Here is a 12,121-nt window from a genome sequence, read left to right as displayed (position 1 = left end):
GCAGTAGCCAGGAGCCAACCTTGGGGAGGACAAGGGGAGGAAGCGCCTGGGTGGGGGCAGCTAGCAGGGTCCGTGTTCGGCAAGGTACCACTACCAGCAAAGAAAGCCCAAGTCTCCAGGATTGCTTCCCCACGCTGCCACGGACTTCCCAACTCCCTAGCAGGTCCCCCCACCTCTGCTTATCTCTACTTTAGGGTAACACCCTGACTTCCCTACCCAGATTTTAGGTTGTTGCAGAGATTAAACTGACCTTTTTCTCCCCTGTTGTAAGTAAAATGCTACAAAATCCTCTGCTGGAGGACAGGCCGTGGTTTTACCTGCTGGGCTCACCCCCTCAGGAGATGCGTTTGGCAATGGGTGGTCTTTGCACGACACATAAGGCGTTATTTCCAGTCCCCTGCCTGTATGCCCTGTCATGCAGGATGCCAGCAGGCAGAGGGAGGAAAACAACCCCCAAATGTGCTCCCATTCCCTTGTAGGGGGCAGATCCCGTCCCCATCCCCTACAACCAAACCACCTCTGACCCAAACAGGGCTCGTGGGCCTCAGCCACCCAGCCACCACAGTGCAGCTGTGGCAGGAGAGCTGCAGTAATTCCCTCTCGAATCCGGCCACCCCCATCACTAAGGGGCTAGCACAATACCCACGGGAAGAGGGAGCGCAGACACCCCAAAGGGTTTGCAAGGGGGACAGAGACCTCGCAGCGCATTTATTCCGCTCCATCCATTTGAAAGACATGCTTCAAGGGGCTTTTTGCTGTCGGAGGCGAGTGCACCAGGACAGGAGGAGAACAAAGGGAGGCACCGGCACCCCCAGCCCTTTGTCTGAGCGCAGAGGAGTTCACCTGCAGGGAAAACCAGCTCCCACCGCAGAGCCGGCAGCTCCGTGCGGATTCGGACGGGGAGAGGGATGCGGCACCCCCCCGCTAGCAAGAGGATAATGAGCAGAAGGACGCGATCGCGTTACCCTCTCTCCCCTTGCCACACGCACAAGCCCATTACAGCGCATGCCAACCCCCCTGACTTTCCAGCCACCACCAAAACCAGCAATAAAAACCATTGCCACAAAAATATCAACCCGCCCCCCCAGCGCGATCGATCCGTGTCTGCGTGTGGCCGAGCACCAAACCCCGGAGCTCAGCTCCACCGACCAAGATCAACTGGGAGGGAAGGGGGTGAGAGACTAGTTTCCAGGGGACGGGGTTTTAAAGCCTCACAATAACTGGCTCAAATGAGGGTTTGGATTAAGCTGTTGTACAGTGAGGGAAAACACTGCCTCCATTAGGATATGGGGGATTTTCCTTCCCTTTCTCCAAAGCCCCAGCTCTAGGATGAAGCTTCCAGGTCACCCAGGCAGGGAGAGGAGAACCGGCTGATGCCGAGCAAATGGGGGATCCTGCACAGGGAGAGATGGGTGGAGGGAGGAAAGGGCAGATCAGCCCTCCCTGAGCCCCGGATCACACAGTCGGCTGGTCTGACAACGTTTGCTCATATTTCAGAGAGACACAGCCATCCGGAACGTCACTCCCTGCCAACTGCCTCATCTGGAGCCATCCGCAGCTCGGCTCTTCCCAGGCTGCTCCGGAGACGGCCCCCCCAGAGCATCCACACACCAAGGAATTGAGAAAGGACAGGTAGGGGGAAGAGAAGAAACAGAGAAATTAAATTGATTCATGTTTAATATATATATATATTTTTTTTTAACAGTTCTGGTACATCATCCCAGCAAACGGATGACTTCGAGTGCGTGTTACGCAGACGTCACCGCTGCAGAGTGGCAGGGTGCTGCTCTGAGCTGGGAACTTTGCTCATGTTACCATCACAAGCAAATCACAAGACAGAAGAGGGACAACTGCGATCCTCTGGTGAGAACAGGCCGAAGCTGTCCTTATCAGAAAGGATTCAGGACTGGGAACCTCTTCCCCAAGTTCATCTGGGGGACATATGTAAAAACTCTTGCGTGCACCCAGAGTCTCATGCCTGTAAATAACCATCCCTCCCTCCGTATTTGGGACCAGGCATCTCTTCCTCCCATTCCCACGCGCGCTGGCTGCAGCTCTGCTGGGCAAAGGAGGGGGGGCTGCCTCTGTCAGTCCTTCTTCCACGGAGGAAAGAGAAGGGCAGGACATCCCTGGTCCTGCCCATTCCATACCTCCCCACTGGTCCCCCAGCATCTGCCCCATCTTCTCCACCAGCAAACGGAGGTTCATTGCAGAAAATTGGCTACCACTGCAAGCAAGCTCAGCAGCCCTGACTCCTCCGAGCCATCCCCCTTACTCCAACCAAACCAGCATCTCCTGAGCCTACGGGCTGCTGATAAATGCAGAAAGTTGACAAAGTCACCAGAACCTAGCCCAGATCCATAGCATTTATTTTTTTAAAAGAAAAAAAGCCAGGCCAGACCAGATTCTGCCCCAGAGCCTGCGTGGCAAAGCAGAATCCAGCTCCAAGTGTTTATTTATAAATCCGTACATACATGTACATTTGAATTCTGACAGAATTAATTCTGGCATCCAGCTAATTCAAAGCATTCCTCCCCCATCGCACTACTGTTGCAGGCCAGCCCAGCACAGAAGCTGATTATAAAATGCTGCACTAGCCAGGCATTTCTGCAAAGGCTTGTGCTATTGAGCATTCAGTCTTTCCTTGCTTGGCTATTTCATTGTTTCGATGTCGATCCCTCCTCTCTTGCCCTGTGTTTCCTGGTTACTTTTGTCCCTGCTCTGGAAGCACTGCTGCTCTCAGCCCCATTTCAGTGTCAGATTGAAAAAAAAAACAAAACAATTACATGAAATTAAAGAGAAGAAAAGAAGAAATTACCACCGTGTACCAAGATTTCCAGTAAACAGATAGGTAACGAGCAAAAAATAGGCCAATATGCTGCAAGGCAAGCTGCAGACAGATCTGGGGATAGAAAACCCGCTGCCTCCCTCCAAAGCACAGCTAAGAAATCCCTGTGTGGTCACACGCTGTCCTCTGGAGCAGAGAGGAGAGAGGTCAGGGCAGCCAGCACTGTAAGAGCCTCTTTATTCTTGGGCAGTTGCACGAATCTGATCGCTTGTGCCCTTTGTGAGACATGGAAATCTGCCTTCTCCTCCCACCCCCTTCTGCTCCCCCTGCTCCGACGGGGGCAGAGGCAATTCCTCGGCCCCAGAGGAAAAAACCAGAGCAGCAGAGAGGCTGTGGACCCCCCTCCGGCAGGACCAGGCCCGGCCGAGCATGCGGGAGAGCTCGAGGACAGTGCTTTGCTGAGCGAGGGGAGGAGAAGGGAAGGACGGTCCTGGGACTCACATGTTCCTCGAAGGGCTCACTCGAGCTCCCACGTGCAAGGCACGAAGCTGAGGGGTGGAGGGAAGTCCAGGGTCTCACAGTGCAGCCCACGTCTTCCCTACTTCTCCCTCTCCGCCATGCTCGTGGGGCTTGAGGAGAGCGGGTCTCCCCTGCAGCCCACGTCTTCCCTACTTCTCCCTCTCCGCCATGCTCGTGGGGCTTGAGGAGAGCGGGTCTCCCCTGCAGCCCACGTCTTCCCTACTTCTCCCTCTCCACCATGCTCATGGGGCTCGACGAGAGTGGCATGCTGCACACCTCCATGCCAGCAGCCACATGACGCTTACATAAATATCACGGGTTGGATTTAGACTAAACGAGGGTCCAGGCTAAGTTTATTATGCCCTCATCACCAGCCAAAGCTGGGCTTACACCTCCTGGTTCAGAGACCACACCAGGACACCTCTGTCTCAGGGGCTCATTCAAAGCCACCGTCAAGGGAGGGCTTCAAGGTGGAAAGCTCTCTGGCCAGGGCTGTCTGGCATGGGTGGGCAAGGCTGTGCCTAGATATCCCCACCTGCAAAGTACAACCTACCCCTGTGTACCGCAGGGGTAAGCCTAGGCTACAATTCGCCACTGTCCCTTGCAAAGCAGCTCAAGGTCCTCAGATGAACCTCTCTTTCCCTCTCCTCCTTCCACCTTCACTCTTCACCAGCACCCATCCACATAGCATTGTCCCCCACGGGAAGAGAGCGTTCTCCGCTGCAGCCCCTGTCCTACTCCCCTTCTTTACCAAAGCTGTCCACTCCGTGCAAGCCTCCTCCCTCCCACCCAAACCCACCAGGCTGCCTCCCCGCGTCCTCCATCTCTGCTGTCACTTCTCAGATTGACTCTACATAGAAGGCTTGCAGCTGCAAGTCTAGAGCAAGCAACCGCTGGCAACCCGATGGGCTAAGGGCGAGGAAAATACTCAAGCTTAGCAGGAAAGCAGTGGAAGAAAAGCCCTTAATCCAAATCCCGGGGAGGCAGGAGACTGTGCCAGTTCAGCCAAAGATCTGGGACCGCCAAGACACCCACTGCCACTTGGCCAGCAAACCCAGACGGGTTTGCAGCAGGGTGGCTTAGCCCCCCCGAGACCTCTCTGGGGCAGCACAGGCTGCTATCGGTTAAACTGAAATCCCCTGCTGCCCCTAACAACACAGCGCAGCAAAGCCTGACAGATCGATGGTGGTGAACGGCATGGAGCTAGAAAGCAAGGCTAGGTGGGTGCTGGGATTTCTGTGACTGCCCAAGGCCTGAGGAGTCATTACTCATCACGGCAGCTTGACCAACTGACAGCATCCCAGGGCACAATGATCAGTCACATTTAGGAGCCTGGTGCTGGACTCCCGAGACCCCTGGGCAGGAACCAGGGCATGGGCAAAGCCGGGGAGGGAGAGACCTGGGTTAGGCTGACCTAACCCCTGGACTGGGCTGGCAGTTCAGCTCTGGGGTGCTGGTGGAGGCTCAGATGGAGGGCGCAGGGAGAACCTGCACATCTCCAGCTTCATAAGACCTACTGCCAAAGTCGCCCGTGGACCAGGTATGTTCAAAGAGCGCCATAGGGAATGCCTGCCAGGCACCAGCCCACACCATCTACAGTCACGAGAGCTAAATTAACACTCGAGCACTTGGGCACTTGGGCTCACAATGCCAGCCACAGTGAGCTGCGTGCCACGCTCCTCATAAACAAGTCATCTGGAAAATAAGTAAGCCTGTAAAAATCCAGCCCATCGCAAGTTACCAAACCTGTTTCAGAGTAAAACAACCTACAGCAGCTCACACCAGGAGCCTGGCAGTGGAGCTGACCCCAGCCTCCCCAGCACCGGGGCTCCCTAGGGCCCAGCAAAACATCCCTGGCCCAGACGGCAGCATGGGGATATGACATGGGACTCGTTTCAAACAGGAAGGCATCTCTGGTGTCAGGGCCACCTAGCAAAGAAAAGCTGGTGGCATTTTCTCTCTAGAGACCTGGAGCTTTTGAACCGCAGAAGTGACCAGCTGGGGCAGGTAGGAAAAGCGCACGGGCCATCTCTGCACTGGGGCTGGTGGCCAACGCTGGCAAAGGACCAGAGTTTCTGGTACAGACTTGGATTCATCTCTTCCTGTGCTCCTACCAAGTGCTCACCTCTCCTCTCTCCCATACTTTAGAAAGCACCTGAGCTGGGCTTATCCGGGGGGCTGCCAAGAAAGAAAGCCCAAACCCACCGAGGAACAGCTGGGCCCAGCAGCCCAGTCCCTGACTGTCCCCCTGGATTTGCCAAATGGGCGCTGCTCCTACATGCCCGCAGAAGGATCCCCAATGTTTTCCCACAGGTCTCAGCACCACAACATGCTTTCTCCCTCTTAGCGTTCAAAAACACCAGAGATCTTCAGAACGTCCAGGGATTTTTTCCCAATTTCCCAAAAATGCGCTGCAAGCTATGTCAGAGGGAAAGCTACCTCCATCCCCTGAAACAAGACGGGAGCAGAGCCTCCACCCACATTCCTTCCCACTGGTGGCACCTCCAGCTGAGGGCAGGCTGCTGGGACATCCCTAAGCAAGCTGTGATGTACCTGGCCTCAATCAACCATGTCCCACACAAAGATGGGGCAAACACCGTAATACCCCGCAAGTGAGTCCCTTTCTTTGGCTGCTGCCTTCTGACCTGCGCTCCAATCCCAGCAATGTATTTTTCCCCTTTTTGGATGAAAAAAAAAAAAAGCAACGCATCAATTTCACGCTGGAGCAACTTTCTTTTTCAACCCTGGAAGCCGGGGAGATGGCAGGTTCCCCCACGCAGGTGGGAGGCACGTGGCTGGGGCAGCAAAGGCAAAGATGGAAGAAAAAATGTTTCATTTTGAGACCTTGACACAAGTAAAACGACAAGCAGCACAAAAAAAAAAAAATAGAGGGTAGGTTGTTGGCTTTTTTTTTCCCCTCTCCTCTTTAAGCGCTACAAAAACAGGAAACAAAGGAGAAAACATCTCACAGGGGGGAAGGGGAGGTAAGCGCTTTATACGCCCACAAAAGAAAGATTAACCACATATTTTATTTACTGTTTGTATTACGGTTGCACCGTGGAGTTCAACCAATTCCGAGCCAGGGCTCTGCGGGTTTGTGCAGTACCTAATGCCGAGCTGTCCCCTTCCCCCAAACCCACGAAGCGTGCACCTCCGCGTCAAGCGAGCCCTCCACAGACACCCTCTTTCCTCCTGCAGACGCCCACCTCCGGCCTCTTTCGCCCAGCACGAGCATTCTTGCCCAAACTACCAGCTGAGAAAGCGCTGGTGCTGTCCCCAAGGAGTTTTGAGCCCCTTTTCCCCTTCAAATCGGACCGTAACCAGTGGTAAGATGCCCTCCAAGGTGGGCTGGCAGCAGAGCCAGAAGAATAAATGCTAAAAAAAGGTGAGTTTACAGGGAGCGTGTTTGCAGGCTCCCATCTCTCCGGGCTGTGGGGACCACCCCACCTCACCAGGTCAATGTTGCACCCCCCCACGCTCTCAAGTCCCCCACACCAAGGACAGGGCTCCGAGCCTCAAAACTTTGACTCATTTCTCAATTAACAGCTTCCCGAACGCAGGCCACGCATGGAACAAACCTCTCACGATGGGGCCCGGACCTCCCAAGCCCAGCATTACTCATCCGCCCCCCAGCCCCAGCCCTCCTTCCCCGGGATGCTCCAAGAGCGGCTCACCACCGCAGGGTGAGCAAGCAGCCAGGAATCCTGGGCCTGGCTCCCACAGGCGGGAAGCCGTCACCAGCTGAGCGCACGCACCCTAATTCGGGAACCAAGGCGGCCGCCTTCCTTGCCGGCTGGCGAGGGGTGGCTTTCAGCCAGAGACCTGCCCAAGGCCACGCAGCGAGGGCAACCTGCCGGGCGTTTTTCCCTGGGGCTCTTCGCTACTCCAGTCGGTTCACGGAGGAACTGCTTCAGCTGCAGGGGGGATCCCTCAGGCACACCGTCCCCCAGCTTTGGGCTGTCCTCCATTGCCCCGGCCTCCGAGCACCCAACCGAGCCACGCGCCCAGCGGGAAGAGACAAGCTTATCATCGCAGAGAAAGGAAATTAAGATAACGCGGCGATGGAGGTACTGAAGGCTTTGGCCAAGGTCACGAAATAAGTTTGTAGCTCTACAATACAGCCATCCAATACATTCGGTGTCTGGCCACATATCCTAAAATTTCAAGCCATGGCCAAAATCCAGCCTAGCCGGTGGCAGCTTTCTGCCAGGTCATTAGCAGCGCACATCCGCAAGGAGCAGCGAACATCCAGCCATAACAACGGCAGCAACAAAAAAAAAAAAAAAAAAAACCAACCACGCAGGAAGAGTGGGAATAGATGAGATCAAAGTGTCCTGGAAAAGGACCTGGAAAAATAGTTTTGGTCCCTGGCTAAGGCTCCCGGGAAGTGCACACACAAGCCCTGTCCCAGCCCCGCACAGCCCTCCCGGGGTGGCTCCCCACCCTGGCAGAGGGAGACCAAAATGACTCCCTATAAATAGAAGCAGAAAAGCGCTTCTCCAAAAGCCTGCCTGGGTCTTTCCCCTTCCAGCGCGTGTGGCGGAGCTGCTGGCACCTCCGCGGAGGTCTCTGGTTTTCCCCCAAATAAACCTGGAGAGGAAAATAACCTTCCTGTGAGCTCAGGCTGGCTCCTCTCCGCACAGAGCCACCCCCCCCTCCCAGGCCTGGCCATCCAATTGGAAAGTAATTATACTGCAATTTTTATTTATGACTTTTTTTTTTTTTTAATTGCTAAATGGTGACTCATTTTGGCAACATTAAAATACACAGGAAATCATCCCCATTTTACAGTAATCACCGTTCAATTCATTGTTAAATATTTATTCGGCGGACAAGCGCCGGGACTCTTTCGAAGGGTCGGAGGGAGAGCGGCGGGTCAGCCCTGGGAGGGGGGAAGGTGGCGGTGGGGTCACGGCAGGGCTGCCCGCAGGGCTGTTAAATGCCCACCACGAACCTCGGGGTGGGGAGCCGGGGGTGAAAGCTCCCGCCAGATGGTCTGGCCACGAGCAAAATACTCGCTTTCCCTCGAATCTAGCGCTACGCCCCATGCTGCTTGAGGAAGGGGGGGCAGCCCTGTGCCCCCTAATAAAAAAAAAACATTATTTGGCCAAACCCCAAGCGCCAATGCCCGCCAGCGAGAAGCCGCGGGTCTCTGACACGAAGCTCTCGCAGCGCCGGGGGGAAGGGGATGGCGGCCCCGGCGGGAGGCAGTGGGAAGAGCCGGCAGTTTGACATTCACAGGCCTTACAATGGACGGGGTCTGCAGCCGCTTTGTCCCCCCGGGGAGCCCAATTTCGGGGTGACTCGACCTCGGACGCAGGTGGCTGCTCTGCCTTCCCCTGAATGGCTGCATACCCCAGCAGCAACCAGGGAGACAACCCCTCCAAACGCCCCCCGGCCCAGGACCTGGACCCTTCCCCGCGCAGCCCAGACCCAAGCGGCCGCAGGTCCTATGGCTGGACGGCTCCAAAGGCCTGCCGGCGTGGAAGCCCTTCCCCGGGGAGCCCCCCCAGCACCCACTGACTCCGTCACTGCTGGGCTGGAGCGGCCACCTAACATGTCCGCCACGGGGGGACCGGACGGAGGAGGAACAGCACCGGGGTGGATTTTGTGTAGGCCCTATACAAACACAGGCCTTTGGAGAACAAACACAGTGGGGGAAGAGGGCAGCCAGGGAGAGCAGCATCCCCCCGCCAAGACGGACAAACCCACGTCTCCACAAAGGTCCGACTTACCCTGATCTCATTGCGGCGGATCTCCACATCGCAGACCGAGTGTCCCTGGTGGGCCCCGCTGTAGTAGCAGCAGAACTGGCAGACGGCCACCTGCTCGGCCTCGCAGTGGTACAGGCGGTAGGCGTTGTGCTGGGGGCAGCTCCAGGCCCGCACGTCGTCCGCCTCCACCAGGAGATGGCCCCGGGCCGTGGACGGCTGCTGCAGGTGGGTCTGGACGTGGGACTGGCAACACGGTGCCTCGCACCTCAAACAGATCTTCTGGGCCGGCAGCGGCGGGCCCCGGCGGCAAAAGACGCAGTGCAAGACGGAGGGGGGCTTCTCCAGGTTGAGGGAGTTGAACTTCTCCACGATGTTGGTGAGCTTCAGGTTCTTCTCCAGGTTGGGCTTCTGGTTGTAGGCCTGGTTGCACTCGGGGCAACGCACCAAGCCCGACTCCTTGGCCCACGCCTCCCCGATGCAGCCCCGGCAGAAGTTGTGCTTGCAGGGCAGCTGGACCGGCTCCACGAAGACGTGCAGGCAAATGGGGCAGATGAGCTCCTCTTCGAAGCAGTTCTTCCAATTCTCAGCCATCTCTGCCGGCAGCCTCTGGCGACGTCTCCCCCCCCAACCCGCTTCGGTCGCTCAGTGCGGTCTAGGGGCGGACGCTGGGGTCTGTCCTCCCTGCAACGGGAAGCCTGGGGGTGAACGGCCGGGCTCCCCCCTCCCCGCAGCACGCGCGATAAATAATAAACCCCAGCAGATTTTAAAACCGGGGATAAAATAAAACCACAGAGCAGCGCTCTAGGAATCTCTGGCGAGAAAACGCGACGTCCCCATCGCTTCGTTAAAAAAAAAAAAAAGGCAACACAAGCGGTTAAAAAACCCCCGACGAGATATTGTAGGATTTACAGCCCAAAGTCTTAACCACCCCTAAAAGCCATTTGTTTCTTTCTACCCCGGAAGGTGAATCGAAACTTACCAAAGGTTGAAAAAAATCCATACAAAATCCAGCAGCAGAATCCAAGTTCCATATAAAGCTCCTAAATTTAGCGCTCCGGATCGGATTTTTCTTTTCTTAGGTTTGCAACTGACATTCAATATTTTAAAGGGACTTTTGTCCCCCACCAACCTGGCCAACAGCTGAGAGCACGGACTCACTCGGGGGGTTTTTTTCCTCCCCTGTATTTCTCCTCCCGCTCCCCCTGATGGGAGTTGGGAATCAGAGTCTTTTAAAGGAAACAGATCAAAGGGTTAAGATCCAAAATGGGAAAAGGAGGAAGATTAAAAAAAAATAATAATAATAGCGACGATGACGATGGCGAAAAAACGAATTCTCTCCGCGGCCCCCGAGATTTGCTTCTAACCGGCGGAGCAGCAAAGAAAAAAAGAAAGAAAAAAAAAAAAAAAAAAAAAAAAAAAAAAAAAAAAAAGAAAAAAAAAAAAAAAAAAGGAGAAGAAAAAAAAAAAAAAAACCAACCCTCCTCGCCTGCTTCGAGATTGCGAGGTCTTGAATGGGAGAGCTCGGTCATTCAGAGCAAACCCCAGCCCAGCGCAGCCCTGCCAGCCTCGTCCGAGGCTCCCGGGGAGGGACGGGAGCGGGGCTGGGCTTGGCCGGGGGGGCTGAACCCCGCGGCCCCCGAAGGAACCTGCCCTCGCTTCCAGCGGGGCTGGGGAGGGGGAGAGGGTTCCGGGGGTCCGACCTAGCCCGGCCTCATGGCCGGCGGGGGGCACGCACCCCCCGACGGCAACAATGCGATGGAGCCGGGGGTGCCGGGGCGGAGGGAGGGGTGTCCGGCCGCCCGCGGAGCGCCTTCCCCCGGCGCGGCTCCCCCGTTCCGGCCCCGCCGGGAAGGGGCGAGGCGGCGGCGGCGGCGGGCAGCCGGGAGGAGCCGGCCCGAAGCGTGCGGTTCCGGGAGAGCCGAGTCAGCTCTCAGCCATTTTGAGCTGCCCTGCTGGAGAACGGAGACCGGAGGCGCATGAAAAATAAAATTTAAAAAAAAAATGTAAAAAAAAAAAAGGTATTTAAAAAAAAAATGAAATAAAGTCACCGGAACAAAACCGCTCCCGCTGCCTCCCCCGCCCGCTCGGCGGGGCTCTGCGGAGGGGCTGCGGCTGCGGGGCCGCGCCGAGCCCGAGCCCGAGCCCAGCCGTCCCGTCCCGGCGGGGACGCTCAGCAGAGCCCCCCGCGCCTGCCCCCGCCGCCGCCGCCTCCAGCCATCTTGGGCTCAGCCCTGGGCGCCGCCCGCCCGCCGGAGCCCCACGCCCCGGCCTTCCTCCCGCCGCCCCCGGGGAGGCGGCCGCGGCCCGGGGGGGGGCGAGGAGCTGGGGGGGGGGGGGGGCGCGGATCCCCGCAGCCGGGGCGGGGGGGGGGAAGCGGGGGCGGCGCCTCGGAGGCGGCCGGGCTCAGCCCCGGCGCGGGGGGCCGGGGCGGCGGCGGGGGGCGGCCATGGGGGCGGCGGCCGCGGGGGATCTATCGACCGGTGGGGGGGATGGGGGGCGGGCGCGCCCCGCCCCGGCGCGCCGAGGGGCCGCCCCGCTCGGGAGCCGGTCGGGGTGGGGGGAGCGGAGCGGAGCGGAGCGGAGCGGAGCGGAGGCGCCGGAGCCGATGGGTCCCGCCGGGCGCTGCCGCTGCCGCTGCCGCCGCCTCGGAGCTGCGCGGCGCTGCGCTGCGCTGCGGCGGGACCGGCCCCGCCCCGCCCGGCCCCGCCCACCGCGCGTCACGGGGCACCGCCCCCGCCCCGCCCCGCGACGGCGGCCGCCTTAAAGCGGGCACGGGGAGGGCGGTGGGGCCCACCGCTGTGCTCGGCGCTGCGCGGCCCGGGCCCGTCCCCAGCTGGGATGTCCCCGCTGGCCGCTGCACCAGCGGCGGGGCCACCTGCCTGGCCACCAGCAGCCCTACGCGGCCAGGGTTGCTCAGGGTGCCGGTCCATAAAAAGGGACCGATCGCCCTGGAACCAGCTCACATCTGGGCCACAGCTGGCCCCGGGTACCAAAAGTGCCCTCTGGAGCCTCCTACACCCTCTGGGCTCCCCCCTGGACGGGCCGTTACTTTGCACGGGCCCATTTCAGGTGCGTTTGCCTCCCCGTGCAGAGCAACAGC

At 58.1% G+C, this 12,121-nt stretch overlaps 1 protein-coding gene across 1 annotated transcript in view; it reads right to left on the bottom strand.

The window, feature by feature from the left end:
* The window catches only part of TRIM8 (tripartite motif containing 8), a 29,775-nt gene extending 19,325 nt beyond the window's left edge, over positions 1–10,450 (bottom strand). The window contains exons 1-2 of the mRNA XM_009476011.2: positions 10,001–10,450; positions 9,043–9,702 (exon numbers count right to left, since the gene is read on the bottom strand). Coding sequence (XP_009474286.1) covers positions 9,043–9,612 — 570 coding nt within the window. The 5' untranslated portion in view covers positions 9,613–9,702; positions 10,001–10,450. The remainder of the gene's footprint in view (positions 1–9,042; positions 9,703–10,000) is intronic.
* Between the last annotated feature and the right edge of the window lie 1,671 nt (positions 10,451–12,121).

This window comes from Nipponia nippon, unplaced genomic scaffold (assembly GCF_047370975.1).
Source record: "Nipponia nippon isolate SJK-2023a ecotype South Korea unplaced genomic scaffold, ASM4737097v1 scaffold_3, whole genome shotgun sequence".
Classification (NCBI taxonomy): domain Eukaryota; kingdom Metazoa; phylum Chordata; class Aves; order Pelecaniformes; family Threskiornithidae; genus Nipponia; species Nipponia nippon.
This window is presented reverse-complemented; position numbering and strand designations above follow the sequence as displayed.